At 35.2% G+C, this 25271-nt stretch overlaps 1 protein-coding gene across 4 annotated transcripts in view; it reads left to right on the forward strand.

Annotated features, from left to right (window-relative positions):
- gtdc1 (glycosyltransferase-like domain containing 1) overlaps positions 1 to 24027 on the forward strand; it is a 72320-nt gene extending 48293 nt beyond the window's left edge. For 2 of the 4 annotated variants that reach the window (XM_005167557.6, XM_073911851.1), the window contains exons 6-11: positions 1153 to 1314; positions 11519 to 11628; positions 13534 to 13678; positions 19644 to 19714; positions 20040 to 20131; positions 22705 to 24027. In XM_005167557.6, the coding sequence (XP_005167614.1) occupies positions 1153 to 1314; positions 11519 to 11628; positions 13534 to 13678; positions 19644 to 19714; positions 20040 to 20131; positions 22705 to 22806 (682 nt within the window). In that variant the 3' untranslated portion in view covers positions 22807 to 24027. 4 annotated transcript variants of the gene reach the window in all.
- The last annotated feature ends 1244 nt before the right edge of the window (positions 24028 to 25271 follow it).

The following is a 25271-nucleotide window of genomic DNA, read 5'->3' on the forward strand; positions in this document are numbered from 1 at the left end:
AACCACTTATAGGAAAATACTGAATTGATATTGTATACCGTCATTCCTCCTAAAAATACCGGGATATGATTTTTTGCCAACATCGCTCAGCCCCAGCTTGACGTCCAGTGTTGCAGTCATACAGAATTTAGAATCTTGTTTATTTATGTAGCATTGTGGTCCTGTGCGACACAACATTTTGTTCCACTGTATGTCCACACATCTAGCGGAATGGCAATAAAGCTTGACTTGACTTCACTTGACTTCCATTATTATAATTATTATTCTATAAGAAATCCATTATAATAAGAGTGTGGTCACCTAACATCTTTAGAAATAGAAAGATAATACATTTTAATTCAAACTATATATTGCATAAAAAAACAACTTACATAATTTCATTCAAATTGTATGTACTGTACAGTTGAAGTCAGAGTTATTAGCCATCTGTATTTTCCCTAATTTCTGTTTAACATAATGGAGATTTTTTCAACACATTTCTAAATACAACAGTTTTAATAACTTATTACTAATAACTGATTTCTTTTATCTGTCATGATGACAGTAAATAATATTTTACTAGATATTTTTAAGACTCTAAAACTAAAACTATTATCCAGCTTAAAGTAAAATTTGAAAGCTTAGCTAGGCTAATTATGTTAATTATGCAAGTTAGGGTAATCTTTGTATATAAAGATGGTTTGTTCTGCTTAAAAGGGGCTAATAATTTTGACCTTAAAATGGTTTTAAAAAGATAAAAACTGCTTTTATTCTAGCAATAATAAAACAAATAAGACTTTATTCTGAAGAAAAAATATTATCAGACATACGGTGACAAATGTCCTTGCTCTGTTAAACATCATTTGGGAAATATTTAAGAATGAAAAAAAAATCTCAGGAGGGCTAATAATATTGACTTCAACAGTACATATTTTGTTTATCTTGATTTTTCCTCTATTAAAATTGTATTCTGCTTTGGCTTTGGTACTGACTAATCTAATTGATATGATCAAATATAATATTGTATAGCACCTCCATAAAATATCAATTTAAAAGAAAGATCTGTGAGTGGTGTACTTATTTATGCTAGGCGCTGAGTGTACTAAAACATTTATTGTGCAATTGATGAAACAAGCATGTAAATGTAAATGACCTGATAATAAATCCCAGCAGTTACCCAGACGTCGAGCCACCTGAAAAGATGCTCAATGTGGCTGGAACAAATCAGTCCCATGAGCCCACCAGTGTCACACCACATCAGGAAACAGCGTCCCCTTTGTGTGGTCACGAGGGAGAGAAACTGCGGCCACTGCACATCGTCTGGCCACATCGCTGGTGAGACGCTCATGATAACGTTACAAACATTTATTCATCAAGAGGTCATTTGAACATGCATTTATTAGAGAAAGTTTGGGTGGATAAAATGCTTTGAACATTCGGATAGTTCTTTTCAGTAACATTCTCAATATGTAATGGTAATTATAAATAATACATCTTCATTTATAATTAAAAGGAATTATAAGTTCATTATAATTACAATATAAGGATTTTGTTTTTACTTTTGGGCACATTTGATGTTGTGCACTTGGTTGGAAAATATATAGTTTATTAAAACAAACGCTCTTACATCATTTTGGGTTTGATAACATTTTTTACTTCTTTGGGAATAAAAGAGTACAACTCAGTATTGCCAAAACTAATTTCATATCTAGCTACTAGATTTAGTTATACTTATACACACAGTCAAATGTTATTTCAGAGTTCTGTGAATTTATTTTAATATTGCATTTTTGCCTAATAAATATTGGAATAGTTGTAATATATTTTTCATGCACCACAGATAGTAAACATTTCAGCTTTTATAAGGATTGCTATTACTTTCATCCACTCATTTATTTATTTATTTATTTAGACCATTGTATAAAAATGCCCCTACATTTTTTCAAATACACTTTTCAATCTCTTATTTCTAACAGTTTGTTGTACAGGCTCTTAAGTTAATAAAACAAAATATATTTTTACATGTGTAAAAAAAAACAATTATAAACTAATTTGTTTTTTGTTGTGTTTTTTAAAGGTAAATGAAGGTGTAGGCTATACAACATTGTTAATAGCAGAGATCCTCTATTAAAACAGAAGGAAAAAACTGAACTGATTTTCTGAAAGAAATCAAGCCTCTGTAATAAAAAGTAAAGCAAAAGTAACTCATTACTTACCGTAATATGATAATGTTATCTGAGAACTTACTGAACCCAGAGCTATATATGCCTTATATTAAGGATTCTGCAGAATTTTTGCAGCTGATACCGAGTACCGATTTCTTATCATGGTGATCGGTCGCTACTGAGTACCGATTCTGATGCTTCAAGCTTTATAATGCATTAAGCACATTTTCAGTCCACGTATGATACTTAAGTGGAGATCTTGCCGTACCTTAGAGAATAAATGAAAGATGTTGCATATAATTCCTTAAACATGTCACTTATAACCCTTTAGTGTGATCATGTCATGGTCAGAAGCAACTTTACAGAACAAAATTGGTCAAACATTTTTTAAAATGTCCAAAAAACTCACTAATAAAGCAATATGGAAACATTGCAAATCATGGAAGAAGAAGTCAACATGTCACAAAGTTTAGAGTGCATAAGGAGTTAATTGCACACCTTTAAATCCATTACTTATTACAATAAGAAGTTATATGATTAAATATTCAAGTAGTTTTTTTATATATGTATATATATTTCAGTTCCTTTGTGAATCTCTGGCCGATGGATCGGAGCATCCCTACCATGTATACAGATTATTGAAAGTTTAAAGCAATGAGTTTGCTACTTTTGTACTATTTGTCTTAAGTAAAACCACTGTCCATTGAGACAATCCCCTTTTCCTTTTTGATACATTCAAAATAATGAACATATTTTCTCATTGACTGCGTGATTCATTGTGACTATGATTTTAATTCAGCAATTTATTTTTTAAGGTAATTAATTAAACTTAAAATGAACTTGCATTACATTTTCAAAAAAGTAACTCAAATAACATTACTTAATTTTTAAAAGAAATGCGTTACTTTACTCCTTACTTAGAAAAGCAATATTATTATGTAATTTGTTACTCCAAACACTGCAAATAAATAAAGGAGCCAAATACCTACATATAATAATGGAAGATACAGAATGAAAAAGTTGTCCATCATTTTCTATTGGATTTTTCTTTCACTGTTAATTAAACAAAGCCCTCACTCAGAACTGTAATGTGAGGACCTTGTTTCTCAGCAGACTTCAAACATGTGCAACATGAAAGCGCCTCAAACATCAACCTGTATACAACTACCATTCTGTGAGTTATTAGCTTTGGACTGTCCCGGGAATTGTTTGACAGGACGGCAGAGGCATGGAAAATGGATAACATGCTTGTTTCGGTACAACATGCATAGATAAGCCAGTGGTCCAAATCAGTTTTTATGTGTCCAGCAACCCCCTCGATGCTTGTCTAATACATCTCAGAATCATCTCATTGTTTCTCAAAGGCAATCTTGGCGAAACGCACCGCTGGAATATTACCAGTGACATCAGCGCTTGATTCCTTTCAACAAAAAAGTTTGCATGAACAGAACCGAGAAAACAGGAACTGAAGAAAAAGTCTGCGCCGTTGAGTTTTGTTCACAGCGACCGATGGGGGAGGGATGAGAAAATATTTTATTGCCCGCAGGATTGCTCTGTGGTTTTTGTTGAAGTTTAAATATCTTCCACTCCCCATATTTTAGACCTCCTCTTGGCATGAGTGGAAACCAAACAGCATTGTATCTCTACCTCATCTGCCATGGGCTGAAAAAAAAAAAAAAAGAAACTGTTGCTCAAGCCACATATTTCTCCCATGACTCTTTGCTCATCTCTTGGCAGCGACAATATGTTTCCTTACCAAAAAACACCCATAAATCTTATTAACAACCGAAAAGACCACCGGTGTGGAAGTTTGATGCTGGCACAGGGATTGTGCAATGTTTGTTTGTGTTATGTATCTGTCATTCACCTACTCTTGTATCAGTAACAAAAGCGCCCATTGTGTAATCTCTTCAAAACTGAGCAAAACACAGATGGATTAGCGCTGTTAACATCCGCGCTTCGTAAACGTTGGCTTTGGTCCGAGTTAAATTGGGATTTACACAGGGCGAGAGCTGCTGGAAAAATAAGAAGGGGTTTGGATTATCTCTAACAGTGTGTCCCATTTCATCCTTTTTCCTTTTTTTTCCCTCCAGCCTCTCTTTTTTGTCATCAGCACTGGTTGCAGATTGTTAATCTCCATGTGGCCTGGATAGGTCTTCATCTGTTGGATTACAGGACTGTCTTATTGCAGGCGCTGACTGGGGCGTATGGTCAGACAGGGCAGCTGTTTGCAGGTGCATGTGATGAGGGCTTACATTTGCTTCTGAAAAGCTCATTTATTTAAGAGGCCAACCTTGTTTTTTCACGGTGACCAACAAGCACATGTTCTTTCAAAAAAAAAAAACTGTAGTGAAGACATTTACTAAAGTACACCATCAGACAGTCACATGGGCTAGCATGGGCTTTCCCTCTGCTGGACCTTTGTCTTTCAGGCGATTATGCTCTGCAGGCAATTACGCAATGTTAGTTTTTTTTCTTTTTCTGTGGCCTGTCTTGAAATCCAGACATATTTGTGTATCTCAGACTGTGCAGCAGGCACTAATGACCAAGTAAAATAAGACGCGGGCACTGACGCATCACCACACTGTGTTGGCACAGATCGTGGCTGCCTCTGCAACTCCTCCTGCGCCAGAGCCATGCCGCCGAGACCCCCATTAGAGAGGGACGCCACTTGGAAGGACATGATATGCTGGAATTTTGAAAACGGCACAAAGGATTTCAACCCGGCTTATGAGCGAATCCAGAGTTTTTGTAAAAATTGTTTGATGTTTGCACACAATTAAAACTAATGAATCAGGGTCAAGTAACAGCAGAGAAGTGGAAATCGAATCGTTTACTGACAGTCGAGTCATAATTCAAGACGTCAGCACATACATTTTTGCATTCATGTGTGTGTAGTTACTCTCCTTATTAAGAGCCCACCACGCACCCGTCCCTGTGGAGGAGCAGCAGGAGCGATCGACACGGTCACGGTTTGTTTTGTCTTGTTTTACCGGAGGCTTCTCCTCCGCTATTTTCAGCTGACCCTAATCAATCCCTAGATAACCGAATCCTGGGCTTTCAAGAGCCCCATTAATTAGCCCTTTCGCTTCCTTCTGATTTGAATCCTTTAACGTCATGCTTTTGCAGTAAATAGAGTTTGAATTTTAAAACATGCACCTCATGGGTGCGACTTAAAGGGGAATATTTAATCATAGCTGTCTAAATGAGAGGATCATATTCTTTTAAGTGGTACCGGATGACTGCTAATGAGGATTCGCTGGGTCCCTGCAGAACTCTTTTTTTTCGTATTTGTTTTATTTGGTTTCTGTCTCATTGCACTCTGAGGTCAAAGGGTAAGAAACACACTATTTTAGTAACGTATATACAGTGACAAAAAAGGGAAGAAAGTATCTGAGATCATTTTGGCAATAAAAAGTTTGTGGTCATTTTATTTCATTGTTTTGTTCATTCACCAAGCTGTGACAGTAAAGCTACTTGTAATATAAAAAAAAAAAAAAAAAAAAAAAACTTGTAATCCAAATAAAAGCTCTTCGATTAAACTCCAAACTGCTTAATATTGCTGATAATAATGATTTTTTTTAAATCACCAAAAAAGCATATTATATTAAAATCTGGAGTATAGATACTGAAAATTTGCCATGACAGGAATAGAGTGCATTTTAAAATCCGCTCACTAGATATTTTCTCTTTTTCAGACCATTCTCTGTTAACCCTTGAGATGGTTGTGTGTGAAAATCCCAGTAGATCAGCAGTTTCTGAAATACAACCATGCCACATTTAAAGTCACTTAAATAACTTAAATTATATATATATATATATATATATATATATATATATATATATATATATATATATATATATATATATATATATATATATATATATATACTTATTGTATTTCTTCAAATTTTCAAATAAAAAATATTGGCATTTAATAATATTTGTTTACTATTTATATTTTTCTAATTTTCTGTGATTGGAAAACAGGGTTATTCCACTAAGTATTGATTTCTTAAGTTTTGACAATTCCAAGCATTAAGAAAAAACATGTCTGAAATAATAATCATATGGCATTTTATTCTCAAAATGACAAATACAAAATTCAGTCGTGAATCTTTTTCCGCGCACAGGTCATCAACTTCATGTCACAGTAGATTGGTTACTGTCACCCCATTGACCAATGAGCTTGCCCCTCAACATATTAAATGCTCAGTGTTGTTCTATGCTGCAGCGTGTTTTTCGGAGACCCTCCTCCACCTCAGCTCCACCTGTGTTTACATCTGCTACGAGGGGTTGCATATATATTATGTTTACAGCATCAGTGTTTTATATTCTCAGACTTTAAAACAAGTCTCATTACTGTTACTACTCTGCCATAATAATCAAAGCAGCAGCAGCATAACTCTTCCTCTTCCACCTAAGGGCAAATGCATCAATTTTGCCATATACATATTTATTACTATACTAAAGCTCTCTGAAAGTGTTCATTACAAATGTAAATTTAGTTTTAAATAGGTTTAAATTTAGAAGAAACGTTATTGGTTCAGGACAAAAGCAAAACAAACAAACAAAAACACATTTTATTCAACTCATTAAAAAACTTTAACACAAAAAAATGAACAAACTTGTAATTCAAATAAAAGGTGTACATTACACTTAGAACGGCTTAATATTGCTGATAATAATGATTTTATTTAATGACCAAAAAAGCATATTACATTAAAAACTGGAGCAATGCTACTGAAAATTTGCCATGACAGAAATAGAGTGCATTTTAAAATATATTCATATACAAACTATTTAAATTGCAATCATATTGCATCTAGTATGAACTTTTAATGATAAATATATTGTTTGCTTATTTAATTATGTTATTATGTATACTACCAAGTCTTATGAAAAACTAGTTCTACTGTATATTCTCTTATTTTAACTTTATGTGGGTCATCCATAAGTTTGCCATCCACCATCAACATCTGCATTTAAAAGTCCTCCAGTGCACCTCCTAGATGTTTTCCAATAATCACTAATATGTTTGTGTTGTAGGTTTATTAATCTGCACTAATGACAGAGACCTCACAGACCAGCCTCCAGTGAACTCGTGTTTACGTGTGTTTGTGCGGGTCTCTCTTCCAGTCTTCCACTTTTAGCGTGAGTGGCACGTTGAGCCCCAGCAATCCCTGCATAACATAACTGACATATTAATTAACCCTCCGCTATGCTGTCAGTAGGAAATAAGGCATCATGGGCTCGTGAAGGCTGTTTTAGTCACTAGACTGACAGGCCGGGTAATAGGCATCCCTGCAGTCGCCATGTCACCTCCCCGCAGGTCAACCAGTCTTAGACCGGAGGAGGTAGCAATCACATCCACAATGTAGCGAATCAAAGAGGCTGCAAAATTAATGAGGGAATCAACGTCGAGCCATGGGGGAAAAGGCAACATAAAAGAACCGGAAATGAGAGGAAATAAGCCCTCACTAATACCTCATCTAAGGAGATTCCACCCAAGTGGGAGGTGTCTTTTGTCAAAGCGCTTCTGCCCCGGTAATTGTTTTTGACCTTCAACGTCGTCATTTTTTTGTGAGGCGAGCTCTTTCTGAGACAGCGTACAGAACGCCAGTGTCGACAAGCTCAGAGATTTGTCAAAGCCTCTTTTGTGCGACGTGTATGAGCTCTGTAAGGCCGTTGTTCGCTAACATACCTCCGCTTTATCGAGAGGATGAGCCGAATGGATCACCACTCCACTGTCAGGGTTTTCAAAGGACTTCAGCGCACAGTTTGGGCTAAAGAGAAGGATTTCAGAGATGTTTGTTGAGGGCCGGTGTGTTCAGAGGAAAAGCTTCTTTATCAGACGTGTTATTGTCAGCATGTTAGTTATATACGTTCATCTTTTTGACTTCAGAATAGTGCCATACTCTTCAAAATGAAGGTGCCAAAAGGGTGCTTTTTGATACAGCAGTGAACATTTTGGTTCCTGAATGAACTTAAAGGTCCCGTGAAATACTTTGAAATGTGTATTTTGGTTCAATGTTTGACATAAATTACACTTAAACATAAAGACAGGGCAGGACATGGAGTAACCCCTCACACTTTTAAAAAAGCGTTTCCTTTTGAGCTCAAGCCCATTTAGCCAGATATGTGGTCAAATAAATGTCATTGAATTGGTCTAAAGTTTTGTCGAAAAACTAAATGAGATGAAGCCAATAAATTATTTTATCCATTTAGGTCCGAGATGCTTAAATTAGGACATGCGGGCCAAAGTTGCCCCTTTCTAACCTTTGATTTGGCCCACCATTCTATTTGAAAAGAGAGGGGTAATAATGGATTGGTGGTTGGGATGAATATCTTTGAAACATATCATTTCAAATGTAATTTAATCTTTGGTTTGTTTGTTCTGTAATTTCTTTGGTTTAGTAAATTCATCGGATTAAAAAAAAAAATGTAAATACTGTCACTTGACGGATGTCAGACAATGCACAAGACATTGGCGGACAAATCAAGGCAAAGGCAGGTGCAGCTTACTCTATTCACCATTGAACTCCATTGTATTAATAGGATTGTTTATGTTTTTGCTGTAATAAATGTATTAAACATTTTTTTTTATGTAGTGAATTTGTTAATGTTCGCTAGGCAATGTTTTATAGTTATTTTTAAATATTAGGAAATATTTTAGGAGATTACTTATGGAAACTTTAATGTATCTTTAGCCCACAGCCCTCAGTTAAGTTTGACATTTGGACCTTCATAAGAAACAGTTTGGGCACCCCTGATTTAGTGACAAACTGCATACTTTGGATGTTTATATCATCTTAATGTGAATTTTGTGATTGTTTTGTAGCACACTAGATTTTAGATGTTCTTTAGACTAAAAAACTAATACTAGCATAAAAAAATTACTTGTTTTAAGTTCGAAGAGACTTTAAAATGGCAGAAAAGGTGAAACTTTTACTTGAAAGCTTTCTTTAAACTTCTGCCTTGTTGAAGAATAAAAGAGAAAGTTTAAAAACTGAGATGCTTAACAGTTTTGAGGCCAGATGAAGACTAATAATTATACATCAACATGGTTATAAATCATACAGAATTAAGTATTTTGAAAATGTTAAAATGCAAAATGTTTTCTTTAAGGGATTTGGTTTAGGGGATAGAATATAAAGTCTCTACGGTAGAAATATCATTATGTCTATCTATAGAGAGTCCTCACCAGAATAGCAAAACTGTGTGTGTGACTGCTGCCCAAAATTTTTCTGTCCAACTCCAGTCAACGTTTGAATTTTTAAAATTTTTATTTAATTTCTATTCTATTATATTCTGTACATTTTATTTTATTTTATTTTATTTAGATTTTTCAATTGATCAAGAGCACTTCCTGAGCTTTTCATAGAACAAAAAAAAATGAAATGGCATTTAATGAATTCTTTGAAGTACTCCTTGTTTAATCTTCTTAAAACCTGTAAAGTGTGCCTTGGATTTGAAGGCGCACTTCAGAGTGAACTATTTTTGAGGTAACGAACCGTTGCCAGTGATCTCTGTGAAGCTGCTCACCAGATCTCTTGGCTGAGCTCAGTAGTTTAATGGAAGTGCACCAGCAATCAGACTCCTGGCCGGATCACAGTGACAGAACATGTGGTCTCCGCTTCTCATGTGTAATTAAGGTATACGAGCTGGGATTCAAAGAGCAACTTTCAGAAACTCATACCACGCACCTCAAGTGTAAATAATTGTATTAACATTTCCATTTGTTTACACGTTTCTGAGAAATCGAAATTGAAAATGTCAAACACTGAAATTTCATCAGAGCTTGTTTCATTACCTCACAGATTTGCACCTTTTCCCAGTTAGTTTTTTTTTGTTATTACCACAATAACATTACATACATGAGTAAACAGAATAGTTGGAAGGTCATTAAAAAAAGAAGAAAAAAAGAAATGTGATTCTTGTTTATATATATATATATATATATATATATATATATATATATATATATATATATATATATATATATATATATATATATAAAATGTAGATTTTATATTAAATGTTAAATATTATATATTGGCATTTATTCATATTTGGTTACCATTTGTAATGTTTCAATTTGTTATCTTTGGAAACACACACACAGGGTTATTCCACTTAATATTGATTTCTTAAATATTCTGAATATTCTAAACATTAATAAAAAAATAAAAATGTTTGAAAATATAAAATTTAGTATTATTATTATTATTATATTAATTCATTCATTCATTCATTTTCTTTCGGTTTAATCCCTTTTTTATCAGAGACGACTTTTGTACAGCAAAATAAACCACCAACTTATCCACCATATGCTTTATGCAGCGGATCCCCTTCCAGCTGCAACCCAGCACTGGGAAACACCCATTCACTCTCACAATTACTCACGTACACTACGGCCAATTTAGCTTATTTAATTCACATATAGCGCATGTCTTTGGACTGTGGGGAAAAACGGAGCACCTGGAGGACACAAACAGGAGGAGGTGACAGTCTTCTCGCCTTGTTGCTGTTAACCACTGTCCTGCCCTATTATTATTATTATTAGTACGATCATCATTATCATTATTATTATTAATAATAATGATAATCATCATCATCAAATGGGATTTTGTTCTCAAAATGAAAAAGACAAAGTTCTGTCGTGAAAATTTATACACGCACAGGTCATCAACTTTGTCACAGTAGATTGGTTGCTGTCACCTCATTGACAAATGAGCTTGCTCCTCAACATTTTAAATGCTCAGTGTTGTTCTATGTTGCAGTGTGTTTTTCAGAGACCCTCCTCCACCTCAACTCCACCTGTGTTTACATTCTCTATAATGGATTGCATGTATATTATGTTTGCAGCATCAGTGTTTTATATTCTCAGACTGCAAAACAAGTCTCGGTAATTTCTCTGCCATAATTATCAAAGCAGCAGCAGCAGCAAAGCAGATCTATTCCACCAAGACTAAATAGTGGTCATGGCAAGCCTTATTTGGTTTAAAGGAAGAAATTTTATTGGTACAGGCCAAAAAATGCATTTTATTTCTCACATTTATTTCTCCTGTTTCTTATTTTTAATGCTTTACAGTATCTTTTCTTTGTTATGACTGGCTTACTGTGCATTCATTGTACAAAAATGGCTTGGATTTCTTCATTTTTAGAGCAGTGTGGCTAAAATGGTCTGCTATATAATTAAATGTAATCTTTAATATGATGGGAGCTGAGTTTTATTTTCTGGGCTTAGTTTTTGCCTTCCCTTTTCATAATATTTTTTTTACTTTCCTGCAATTAATTATTTTGTAATTATGTTATTGTTTCCGACTGTGAAAAAGTCAGTGTTTTGTTTCTCTGTCTCTTTCTGGCTCAAGGGAACATGACAAAGACCCACAGCTGTTCTTCCAGACCTTACTGAAACTCAAAGACCGACAGCTGAGCTTTGAAGTTTCTGTCCTGGGAGAGACCTTCACTGACGTTCCAGGTACATCATGTCCTGTGGGGATTAGACACGGGGATATAATTGAGCTATTATTATGTGATATTGCTTGCTTTTATACAGCACATCTTTCAAAACAAGCTCTCTTTACCTACATTTACCTGTTTGCTTGCCTCCTTATGTAGGTAATGCATATGTATATACTGGCAGCTACCCAGGACTATTTAAAAAAAGTACTGAAGCAATGTGTGTGTAGGTTTCAGGTAAAATGCACACCAGAGGAAGTAAAACACCATCCACATTTATTCATTTAATTACAGTTATTATTATTAAAGGGTCATGGGCTGCCTTTTTATATAGTATTTTTTTCTGAGGTTAAACTACATTAGAAGTTTTTTTAGAGAATTTTTTTTCTCTTTTTTGCTGTGATTGACTTTTAATGTATTAATAAAGGCGAAGCAGTGTGCAGTAGGTAGTGCTGTCGCCTCACAGCAAGAACGGCGTTGGTTCGCCAGTTCGAGCCTCGGCTTAGTTGGCGTTTCTGTGTGGAGTTTACATGTTCTCTCTGCGTTCGTGTGGGTTTCCTCTGGGTGCTCCGGTTTCCCCCGACATTTAATAAATGCCGCCTTTATAAACATATTAATTTTTATAAATAAAATTAATAAGTAAAAAAAAAACTTTTGACCAGTAGTTCATACATTTGTAGTTATGCTCATATCTATTCGCATACTTCTGATTATTAATAGCAACTTATACATATATTGATCTGTTGTAAATCTCTGTTCATAGTAAATACAACCTGTATATAATGTTCATAGTACATCCATCTGTAACTATCACCCATGTTTTTTTTTTTTAGAATTGAACTTTATAACTAATACTAATGCAAACCTGGTTAGACCTAAACTGCATTTCGTTCCCTTGTACTTGTACATCTACATGTGTAATGACATGAAGTTGAATCTAATCTAAAAAAAAAAAAAAAAAAAAAAACAATTTCTTATGGAGTCACATGAAACAGCCCTGTTTTATTATATATGTGTTTGATAAGTGACAAAATGTGTGACTAGAAGAAAACAAATTCATTGAAAAGAAGTGTTTGTCTTTTTTTCTGACTGGTTTTGACTGCTTTAATCAAAATTTGATATGAGTTGAGTAGTCATGACAAATTGTAGTTGTCTAGTTGTCATTTAAAGTATCAAAAATGAAACCTAGCTCTAGGGAAATACAGGGAGTGGACTGGAACTCAGGAATTAGCAGATTTATAACACAGGGGTACAAAAAATAATCAGGAAAACCCTCTTTTTCCCTCCTGTTCTTTCCTTACTTTTCATAGAATGATTTAGTTGTTTGACTCCTGTGATTTCATGAATAAATGTAATTACATGTTTAACTTTGAAACAAATTTGTTAAGTGCATCGCTTTAGGTTCAAAGATCATCTGTTTATCGAACACAGGCGATGTTTTCATTGGTAAAATACACTCCCCATTAGTGGACAATTATGTTTTAATATCTTTCGGACAGTCTTAAGCATTTATGGCGTTGTGTTCATTTCATTTATGCGTCTGCACAGCCAAGCGCTGCCAAAGCCAGACTTACAGGAAACACAATCTCTTATATTGAGATGTGAACTTTTATCGTGGCATAAACAGCCACGGGACCGAAAGGAATAAACAGATCGTAAAGGTTGCTCATGTTATGAAATTATGTTTACGATTGCTCGGAAGGCAATCACGCTGAAACGGTTTTAATCTATTTTGATTTTGCTAATAGAATCACGTTATTGATTATTTGTGCCCTTCTCCAGTTTTATGTCCAAATTTATGACGACCTTGCTTATTTTATCTCCACACAAAATATGACCAAAACTTTAAACATCCCTCTCTCCGCTAATTACTACACATCGATATTGAGGCCTCTGTCCCTTTCTCCGTTCTCTCCCACTATAGACATCTTTTCTGAAGCCAAAGAACAGTTGGTTGACCACATCCAGCACTGGGGTTTCATGCCCAGTAAGGAAGATTACCTCAAAGTGCTGTGCCAAGCAGATGTCGTCGTTTCCACAGCCAAGCACGAGTTTTTCGGAGTAGCAATGTGAGTTTCATCTGCTGTCTGTCACTGAAATATGTTCTCTCCAAACAGAAAGTCACCGCACTGGTTTATTTGTGTTTATTAGTGTAAGTGTTGTTTGCTGCTTTTATGAAAATTAGCAAAAGGTATCAGATTTAGTCAATTTAGACTTTCGTTTTAGTCAATTACCAAAGAATTCATTGCATAACCCAAATGTTTGACAGACAGATTTGACTAAAGTTTTATTTAATGCCATTTTTGTTGTAAAAATGGGAGGCTTGACTTAAAGGTGTTGTATGTAGATTTTTGACTCTTCTAAAGCATAGAAATATTATAGTATGTGTGCAGATTTTTAAGAAACATGGTAAGTGAACAGATTTCTTGACTTGAAATAACAATGCTAAAGTCAATTATTCTTCTTTGAAAATATGCATTCTGTTTCATAATGTCTTTGTTTTAGTCTTTGTTACTCAGACCACAGCCAGTTTATTTTTATTATATTCTGTCAATTATATTTTGGCACCCCTGGTTGCCTTGGTGGAAACAGTATATTTAATTTCAGTCATGAAGGCTCTTTTAATATATGCACACATTTAAAAAATGACATTTGCTGTTTGTTCAAACTACTTACTTAAAATGAGCAGAAATAACAAAATTCTTGGTATTTTGGGAGAATATTTTTTTTGTTTTATGTTCAATCCACTTAAATTGGTAAAAACTAATAAATTAGTTTATAGTAATTCTTTCATGTTTTCCCAAAACTAATCGATTGAGTGGAACCCAGCATTTTTACAGTGTACGTGGCCCAAAATCTGAAGCAGCCTCTGAAATGAGACGCAGATTCAGAGTTATAAAAATCCATGCATGGTGGTTTGCATTTAGCAAATAATATGAATATTACAAATGCAAACTAACCAAGATGAGCAGCATACTGTGTAAGGTTGATCATCAGGCATGCTTGTTCTGTTGGTGTTGTCAGTCTAGCAACCTAAGATTGCATCGAGTCATCATCGGATGGGCCTAGTGGAAATAAAGCTGCCTCCAATATTGTGGATTTGGAATGTCAATCCTACATACTACACAGTTAACACCACAGTTGTGGCGAAGTGCTGAGCATGTGCTAGAGAGTGTGGTTTGAACTTTGGTTCGACTACACAAGATCAAATCAATTGAGGCCTAATTTATGTAGACTATGATGATTTGTAACAAAAGTGCATAAGGGCGCAATATTCAATACTTTCCATCCAAATTTTTTTATGCACATTTTTGAATATGCACATAAATGATAAATGATGGCAACGCCAACATGCGCATAAATTTGGACCGAGTAAGATAACATTACATGAACTTCGATGGAAACACTTTTACCGAACAAATTCCAGTATGTGCATTAAAAAAGGTCAAGATATCATGTGATAATAAAAATGCGTGTGAATGGACAAACCAGCAGGCTGAGCACATTGTAAAACACCTGAAATGTTCTTTTGGTTATTTTAAAATTCCTTTACCATTTCAGTTTTAGTGTAATTAAATTATTAATTACCTCCAAAACTGTCAATAGCGTCTGTGCTCCACATGTCATGCCTTCAAACGCCACCACGTGTTCATTACGTGTTGACATACTGTCTTCTGAGGCGCAAGTCATTTATTAAATAAGGAAAAGATTGACGCAGCTTTTTCTTCTGCAGAAAATTCCATTTTCACTGTTGATATTTGGCGCCAGTTGTTAGATGGAAGTGCTGCTTTATTTGCACGTCTTTTATGCAATATTTAAGTTTTGCACATACATTTAATTAGCATTTTTGGATGGAAACACCATTCGGTGATTAAGCTAATAGCTTAATCCTGAAAAAAAAGAGATTTTTTTGGCACTTCAAAATGGGTTCTGTCAATCTGTATTTTGACCAATAAGCACATAGAAGCTCTTCCTTAGACAGAAGCATGATGACACAAAATTATTGAGAAGTCTTTCTTTTTTGTGGCTTTTCTGACAAAACATTTTTTTTAAATGTAGAAGTTCACCTTCTCTATGAAATCACTCACACTTTATTAAAAGAGTCTGCTTTAAATTCTCAGTATAAATAGATTATTAGATTTATTAGAAGCATGTTTTTGGGTTTGTCAGGATTTATATAATTTATTTCAAATTCCAGATAGAAATATTATAAGTTACATTTTTACAGGAAAAAATTACAGTTGGTCAAAATATGTTTCAAATGCTGTGACTAAAATCAGTATTATTCCACCATATACTGCATTGGTTAACTCTTCTGAAGTCAAGAAAACAGATTTAAAAAAAACTGTTTTTATTTGATGCAAAATGCTGAAAATAAGATTAAAACATAATTATTTAAATCATATTATTTATTTAGTATTCATTTATTGTTTTCTTTTTGGCTTAGTCCCTTTATTAATCTGGGGTCGCCACAGCGGAATGAACCGCCAACTTATCCAGCATATGTTTCAAAACTCATCGCTGGGAAACATCCATACATATTCATTCACACTCATACACTGCGGCCAATTTTAGCACACCCAATTCACCTATACCACATCTTTGGACTTGTGTGGGAAAACAGAGCACCCGGAGGAAACTCACGTGAACACGGGGAGAACATGCAAACTCCAGCAGAAATGCCAACTGACCCAGCTGAGGCTCTAACCAGCGATCTTCTTGCTGTGAGGCAATTGTGCTACCCACTGCACCACCGTGTCACCTTATTTATTTATTATTTTAATATTATTTATAGAATGGCGTAATAACAGATAAAGAAAATGTATGTGTTGGTTCGGTGCCAAAGTTATAACCCAAATTATCTTTACTTAATGTCACTGTTGGGGAAAAAAAGGAACATCTTGATTGCTTTGAAGGTGACATTTTCAAATACCTTGAGTAAATTAAGTAAATCCTAAAAAAGCATGTGATTGGAAATATCATGTTTCCATCATGTTTCACCACTATTGTAGAGGGTAATGTAAAACAACAATATCGATGCAGTTAAAAGAATGTTCCATCTCATAGATATCCATCACATCACATTTTCAAACAAAATGCGAAGGTTACCTTGAACATATATAAAATATGAATGTAAAAGTCCCAAACATGGCCAGAAATGTTCATGCTATCATAGAAAGGTTGCTTTTAATCCCAGAGGCATGTCCTTTTTTGGGGGTGTTTCACTTCTTCTTCTTTTTTTTACTGAGAGTTCTTTGAAAGCACCACGATTGATGTGTTCTGCATTGCCTGGATCGGTATCTTCAGTCACCTGTGCTGGACTTTTGAAGAATTTTCCAAATAATGCCAAGGGCTGAGATAGAACTGATCCAACAGGAGGGCATCCTGCATTGGGGGAATCAGTCATTCTTGTTCTGTACACTAAATATATACATTATAATAGATGACAGCTCTGATGAATTTTCTGAGCTGTGATACCAGTTTGATGGAAACATCCTTTGCTTTGTAAGGTAACGCTTTAGACTCTTGTTCCCTCTGGGACTTTTACTGCATACGGCCAATGTTGTTCTAGATTTCATTAGATCAAAGTCCAGTGGAGGGGAGCAATATGGAGTCTCCTCAGCTGCGTGTTTTACATTTATGTCCTCGGGCCATGTGTGTGTTCAAACACTGATCAAACACCTGCTGTCGGCCTTTCTTAATAATGTTTAACTTCCAAAGAAAAGAAAAAAGAACGTCTCATTTGAATTGGGCTGAATGAGGGTAATTAATTCTTAGGTGGAAGAATGAGCGCACCATAAGCCAATTGTCTATTTTTTTCTCCAAATAATGAACATTTTCACCAGATTATAATGGCAATGGTTTGTTCAGTCACATATCTGCAAACATTCTCTGATAAAATGAGCACTTTTAACGTTTAAACATCCATTTTATTGCTGTGTTTGATATCTAAGTGGATTAATTATTTTAGATATTCAGTGGGACAAGAATAAAACAGTAAAATCTGCACATAATACATTTAAAAAGTATAAACATATAATTAAGGAAGACATAATAAAATGTTTCCAAGATTTATTTGTGACCTTAATACAACAAAAAAGTAATAACATTTATATGGGTTTACTTAATTTAAAATCTACCTTTGGGACATAAAGAAGTGCCTGGAGTTGAAGTAGCATCCACTTTCTAAATCAATTTCGCTGCAAAGATCTGATGCCATGAGAAATGGGTCAGAAGATCTCAGAACTCGAATCACCTGCTCAAATGCTTTCGACCGTCAGCGCTCTCGTCTCATTGGTCAACTCTGCGCCACGCAAGGGGACTTTTCTCCACCGTGTTCTGTCCTCGTTATTGTGGAAATTAGCCTAATCTGATTAATTGTCAGCAGACGCCCATCCGTGCCCTCCAGAAAAACAGTAAGGCAGCCAAGCAGAATGATCGCCTAATTATATTTGAGATGAAAAGCCTGATAAGCATTTGCACGCTCACACATTAACTGCATTGACATGGAACTGACCTTAATCAGTTTCATACGACGGCCTGTCATAGACTCCAGCCGAGCGACTTTGATTTACTGTGTTCACTGTGAATTTGATCAGGGGAAGGGGATGTTGATGTTGTGGAGTAGGTAATACTACACTAAACCTTCCCTGCCTGGTGTTTGCTCAAGGACGGGGACTGTTGTGCTGTTGTTTTTCTTTTCCTTTGTCGAGAAATTATAGCAACGTGGCAGTGTGTTCTGGTTTGGGCGATCCAACTGGCTTATCATTTGTTGGAACTTGGAATAAGGGGATGTGAATAAAAGTGCATGTATTGGTTTGGTGAAAAAGAAAATTCTTTGGACTGTGTTAGAATGCATTTTGCTGGCTTTGATGACCAGATGAATCAATATACAGGAAGCTTAAATGAGTTTTTCAAAGTTAAACATCTCAAGAACCGTCAAAGATCCTGGTTTCTCAATTGTTTATAGAAAATAACATGTACAGTAAGAAAGTGTGGGCAAATTCAGTAAAGCATGTAAAGTGCAGTCTTAAACATAATAGTGTCAAGAAGAACCCAAAACTGGTTTCAAAAAAGGAGTGAAGAGCAATTTTAATCATATATTGAAGATCATTTTAATAATCTGAAAAAACCCATTATAAAGAATGAAAATGTCCCTAGGTGTTGAAGGTTTTTCATGGAACCATCACCTGCCAGTCAAGAAACTTTATTTTTAAGAGTGTCAGTTTGTTCCATAATTGTGTGGTCAAAAAGCAAAACAAAAGAAATTGTGTGCTTCGTTTTCTTGTCGCAGATCTTACAGCTTTTGGTTATCAGTGTATGAGTGACCATTAAATATGTAACAATACAAACCACTTTGAAGCGCAACTTCAGGACACTGAGAGGTTTCACAAATCCACCAATTTTTTTGCAGAGATTTGTCCCATTGCTCAATCAGAATCTTGAAATTTCAGCGGTGAATGGCAGAGGGCTAATCGGATATTAAAATATGCATGGTTTTAGCATGGGAAATGAGATGAGGATCTGATGGTGAAGGGAGAGATGGATAGACTCATTAAATATTAATACTCATTCTACAAAATATTTAAACAGCCGGTCATTTTCACTGCCAGCAATAGGGGTTCAAATGAGTTGAATCAGTTGGGAGCAAAGTTTGCCCTAGATTGAACTATTTGATGAAGTAAAAGCATGAGTGCAGAACTATGCCATAGCTGTGAGGTAGCATTATCAGAGTCCATTAGGTGTTTAAAAAAGGCTATTAAATGCTTTGATATGGTATGACAAGTTGCAACTTCATCTGGCTGGATGCAAGATGGAAAAATAGCGATGTCCCAGCCAGTTATGATGGCTTTGTTCAGTATTGGCAACTGTTTTGGTTTGTTGTCAGTCTCATAGCACTGAACTTCTTCGGAGCTTTCAGAAATTGCTAATTGGAGAAATGGAGCCAAGTCATTTCAATATATTTAGTCAATACAGTACAGATGCACTATGGAATTGAGCCCTACAGCATGTGTCATAAATCTTTTCTTTCAGGTTAGAAGCAGTGCATTGTGGATGTTACCCCCTGTGTCCGAAGGCTTTGGTCTACCCTGAAATATTCCCTGGTAAAATTCTTCTCTAATTTTCCTGATTTGTCTGTGAAGATAAAAGCAGCTTGATTTCACATGCAATAGAAGATTTATTGTCATAGGCAAAGCCGTTATGTTCAACTTCTGTATATAATGACTTATTCATCTTAAAGCACAATCGGAAGAATTTGCCATAAACTATTCTGGCATTTTTATATAAATAAATAAATATAACCACAGTTCAATAATGTACAGCATCACACAGCATGGTGTCAGCTGAATTTTTAATGCTGAAAGTGCCTGCTATCTCATCTGCTCTTTGAGGTTTCTTACTTATCAAATATGTATTTTCCTCTTGTAGCAACATATCTGTATTCAACACCTGAACAGCTGTGCAAAAGACTACAGGAATTCTGCAAGCGTCCGCAATTAGCCAGACAACATGTTGTTCAGGTAAACAGTGCTCATTTTCCTGGAAATCAAATTGACTACAAAGACTTGGTTCTGGAATTGTGCATGAATACATTTTCATCAAGGCAAATACGTGCCAGTAAACATGATCAGTAATCAGTGCAAGTTAAACCTCTTACTGGAATCAGAGACTGTGTTTGCACCTGTTGTCGAAATGCATTGTCAGTTATTTAGTCAGTAGGGACACTTTACCTTTTCCAGTCGGTATTCAACTAGATAGTTTACTGTATACCCTCTGTAGAATCACACAAAATGACACACACATTTTTAATACTAGAAGATCCTTTCACGTGTTCAAAAGCACATTGGTTCTATTTGATTTTGTTGGCTTTAATTCTGTGAGGATTGTTTTTGTATTCACCTTAAAGATGCTGTATGTAAGTTTTTGACTCTTCTAAAGCATGAAAATATATTATGTTTGCAGATATTTAGGAAACATGCCATGTGAACACTTGTTTATCTGGAAAACAATGCTGAAGTTTATTGTGGCATTCAAACTCACATTGTTAGCATTTAACTCTGCAAATAGTACAGGTTAACTTGAGGTGATAACTGTCATAGTTTTCTGTTGTTCACCTGTGAGAAATAGAAGCCATTTCTAATATATCAATTCGAGGTTGTGTGTTAGGACAAAAACTCCTTTTAATATGGAAAATATTTCTCCTATTGGCTGCTGTTGCTTTTGTTTAGAACAAAGTTTAAAATTCCTTGCTCTTGTAATAATATCTTACTCCAGTTTACATTTTCTCACCATGAAAATAGCCATAGAAGCTGCCATTATGAAACAAACAAACAGTTGGTATTAACAGTACTATTGAAATGTATTTTAAACTAAAATAACAAATACATTAATTTTAAGTGTATCAAAATAAACTACAAAATACAGCAGGCATAAATGTATCAAAATAAAACACTGTGTTTTTGTATTTAAAAAATACTACTAAATACTTTTAAAATGTGACATGAAATTTCTTTGCAAACCTTCCATCAATAATCCTATTGGATCAATCCCTTCACCATTCAACTGACTTAGTAAAGTAAACAACTTTTGCAGATTTCTCTGCCACTTCGTTCACCTAGGGGAAAGTTGTGACCTAGTGGTTAGTGAGTTAAATTTGTAACCCAAAGGTAACTTGTGTTTCTCTTTGAGTTACAAATTACAATCTTACAGTCTATCGTTTGTACAGTATACTCATTCTCCCAAGATTTTTGTCAGTTTTTGTCTGGAAGAGTCTCTGTTTACCCTCTTAAAAACTATATTAACCATTGTTTACCATATTTACATTCCTCTGTATTTGCACCTGTGGCACCGAGACACCCAAGCTTGGGAAAATAAGGGGGAAAGAACCAATCAGAGGCCTTATTTTTTAGATGTCATCATGTACTGTAGACTTCTTACTAAATATTTTACAGTATTTTAAAAATACCAAAATACAAAACACTAAATTATTTTGATACAAAATATTAAGCCAGTTTCATAAACCCTATCAAGTACAGATTACAAAATACCATTTTGTATTTGAAATATGTATTTCAATATGCTGGCAGCTAGCTCTCTGCAACTCTCACATGGTCACCCACTGAAGCTAAGCAGGTCTGCTCCCAGTCAGTACCTGATTGGGAGACCACATGGAAAGATTAGGTTGCTGCTGGAAGTGGTGTTAGTGAGGACAGCATGGGGTTCTCGACCTGCTGTCTGTGTGGGTCCTAATGCCCAGTATATTGATGGGGACTCTATACTACTCAGTGAACGCCATCTTTCAGATGAGATGAGGCTCCTCACTTTCTGTGGTTTTTAAAAATCCCAGGAAATCCTTCGAAAACCTCGGCCTCCTGGCCAAATTGTCCTCTGGCCTCTGCCCATCATCATCAACATTTGACCACTTGAGCCTCTACTAATCCAAAGCTTACTGAATATTTTTTTTTTGTTTTGAACCCTTTTTACATCTTTATTTAGCATTGTCCATTTGTGGGCAGATTGATGATAATGCATTTTAATGCCAGTTGTAAACAGGGCTAGACGTTCTTTAAAGTTGTGTAACAAATAAGTTCAAGCTTTTTATCGAAAGCTCTAATCTGGTAGTTTGTAGTTCAGTTCTAAAAATTCTGGAAAAGTTAAGAAAGCTAAGCAATTCTTGCATTCTAAAAAAAATAATAAAACAATAAAAAAAATAGAGTCGTCTGTTTACTATATATATTTGCATTGGGTCAAAATTGTGTAGTTTAAAGAAAACGCAAATAGCACGCAAGTAAGTCGCAGTGCTGAATAAGTTACATTTTACAACTCAGAAATAAAATGGAGGATAGAAGAAGTAATAATAAAAACATACATTTAAATGTTTGATTTAAAGTTGTGGTACTGAGTTCTCATTTGAAGTCTCATGCAACATTATAAAAGTATTAAAATCTGTACCCTGAAGCGAAGCCATTTGAGAACCACTGCTTAACTAATCATAAAACAATGGGATTCCCATTCTGTCATAACACTTTCACTGTTCTCTGCTTTTCCCATCTCCTTCCCTTTATTCTCTATGTCTCTCTCTTTTTTTTCCTAGGTGAGCCTGAGCTCTTTCTCCTGGGACTCTCTGGGGGACAATTTCAGATCTCTTCTTAAGGCAGACAGTGGCAGGATGTTCACAGATAAGCACATGGCATAGCGTGACCCCTAACGCATACTGTACATTATAATTCAAAACATATGACCCCTTACACCTACCTCTCTGCTGTTTTTTTAAGGAACAGAATGTATATGTGATTTTAATGTACTCACACAACAGAAAAAAACAACTTTATATGTGTGCTTAATGTGGGAGAAAAAAGAACAAAGTAAAAATAAACAATCAAAAAACCTGAAACCGCTTTCGTGTCGCGCTTATAGGCGGGCCCACCTCGTATTTCGGTTCATATCCATTTTTATCCTTTGTGCCGGAGGACTCCAGCCTGGAATTCTAGAGTCTTTGGTTCCCACTCCGACAGAGCGGCAGCCAAAGTTGTGGCTTGAAACGTTGTGGGCTCTTGCTCCACCTGAGGTTGCCAGGTTGTGACAAAGTCCCCCGAGGCTCAGCAAAGGTTGATGCAAGGCTTCCCCAGGACTGTGGTCGAATCTAAATATGGCTCTTTTATTTTCCTTGCGTCGGAGATCTGGCTGTACGTTGCAGTCAGGAACCCGCTGCATAATTAAGGGGGCATGGTAACTAGCTATTTATACGTATTTGCAAAATGTAAAATCCGGGCAAACTAACAATGGCCTGTCAGATTTTCCATGAAGATGTAAGCGTCTGCCACAATCACACGGCCCACTTCAGGCCTGCCAACATATGTGTTATTAAAAGAGGCCTGACTTTTATTGCGGGAGTTATTGAAGGATTCCTCCTTTATTATCAGACGTCCTCTCAATAAGGCCGCAGACTTGCTGACGTTATTATTTCAAATGCGTTGATTATTCAGGTGAGCTGGATGAAGGATTTCGAATTAGAGGGTCAAATATAATCATGCCACCATCATCTTCTGGTGCACAACTGAGATTAGCCACATTACTTCTTGTTAAGACAGAGCTCTTGCTTCTCGGCTCATAGAAAAATAGTTGTAATATCCTACCTTCATATGTAACTTGTTTCATATTTAAGGAGGGGCAGTGAGATACTTTTTTCTGTGCTGTGCTGTAATTCTATAAGTAGATTTTTTTTTTAAATCTCATTCAGACTTAAATTATGTTCCAAGTTTCAGAAAAATGTACAACATTGCTTCTGATTTTAGGCCTTCCATAAAAGAAGCCAAATGCAAATAACACAAATGTCAATATTTTTTAACGGATTTTTCTGTTTCACTTCAAAAACCTTATACCGATGTGAAATAAAAAATAAAATAATACAAATTAATGATTGTTACTTGACGTTTCTTCTGAAATTACTACAGTTACTACAGTGAAGTTATGAACTGTTTAACATTTTAACCTTATTTTTAGCTTTTTGTTTTATAGAATGCACATTATTATAACACACTATGAATTGTAATAGACATACATATCTAATGTCTAAACTCTCCATTGTATAACTTAGAACAGGCAGAGTTTACTGCTGTTTGATTGGATGACATAAGTCCACTATCATGGACCGTAGGCTTTACATTTGGTGAAATGCTTTGAAAGCAAAAAATAAAAAATAAAAAATAAATAAAAAAAACATGGCCTGACATGAGATGTCCATTGTGGTAAACACTGAGTCAAAAAGGGTTTATTAATATTTAATTAATCAAACATTTCATTAACATTAATATGTACAAATTTAATGGATGAGTCATCGTTCATCTTTGTTTCTGACCCCATGCCTCTTTGCATTTAAACAATAATAGATACAAGTGAAATTACACCTAATTAAAAGATTGTTCGATAAACATCAAATGTCTTTATTGCATCATTACTGGTATTTCAGTTGAGTAGGTGGGACTTTGGATCTTTTTTTTAGGCTCACAGCGGCTCAGATTGGTGGAATTTTCTGTAGACTATAGCTTTTCTGCACAAATTAATTTGTTTTAAAACAAAGTTTAATTAATTAACAAAAGCAGACATAACCGATTTACAAGAACCAGAGCTTAAACAAGTCTTAAAAACTGTGTTAGTTTGTTTAAAAACCAATATCTCTATTGCAAAAACGAATGAAGTTTTTATATTTGGACGCAAATGTTGCAGAGCAGAAGTGTAGGATTGATTTATTTCCAATTTGTTGTTTTATTTTGTCATATAAGTTTTCCCTTAACTTCTGGCTGACCTCAGGTCAGGACCTAATGACGCCATAAAGCCCATAACCTGCCTTTTCGGCACAAAATGTCACCCCACATATAAAAAGTTAATAGCAACCTCTATAAAACTCAGAGCACATTAAACCATTTCATTGGACTGTTGCTGTTTTCTCACTGATGGTGTTCTAGGGATATGAAGCTAATTTAATGCCAGCCAAATTCAGCAAAACAAATGGTATTAAGACCTGTGAGGTCTTCTTGTTTCTCCCCCACAGTTCTTGTTCAGGGTCCCACTAGAGTAAGACTGAGCTTGGAAGACTGCCATTCCTATTAAGTGACTGTATTTGTAGATATATTAATATCTGACAGGGGGAATCACTAAAGT

This window comes from Danio rerio, chromosome 9 (assembly GCF_049306965.1).
Source record: "Danio rerio strain Tuebingen ecotype United States chromosome 9, GRCz12tu, whole genome shotgun sequence".
NCBI lineage: Eukaryota > Metazoa > Chordata > Actinopteri > Cypriniformes > Danionidae > Danio > Danio rerio.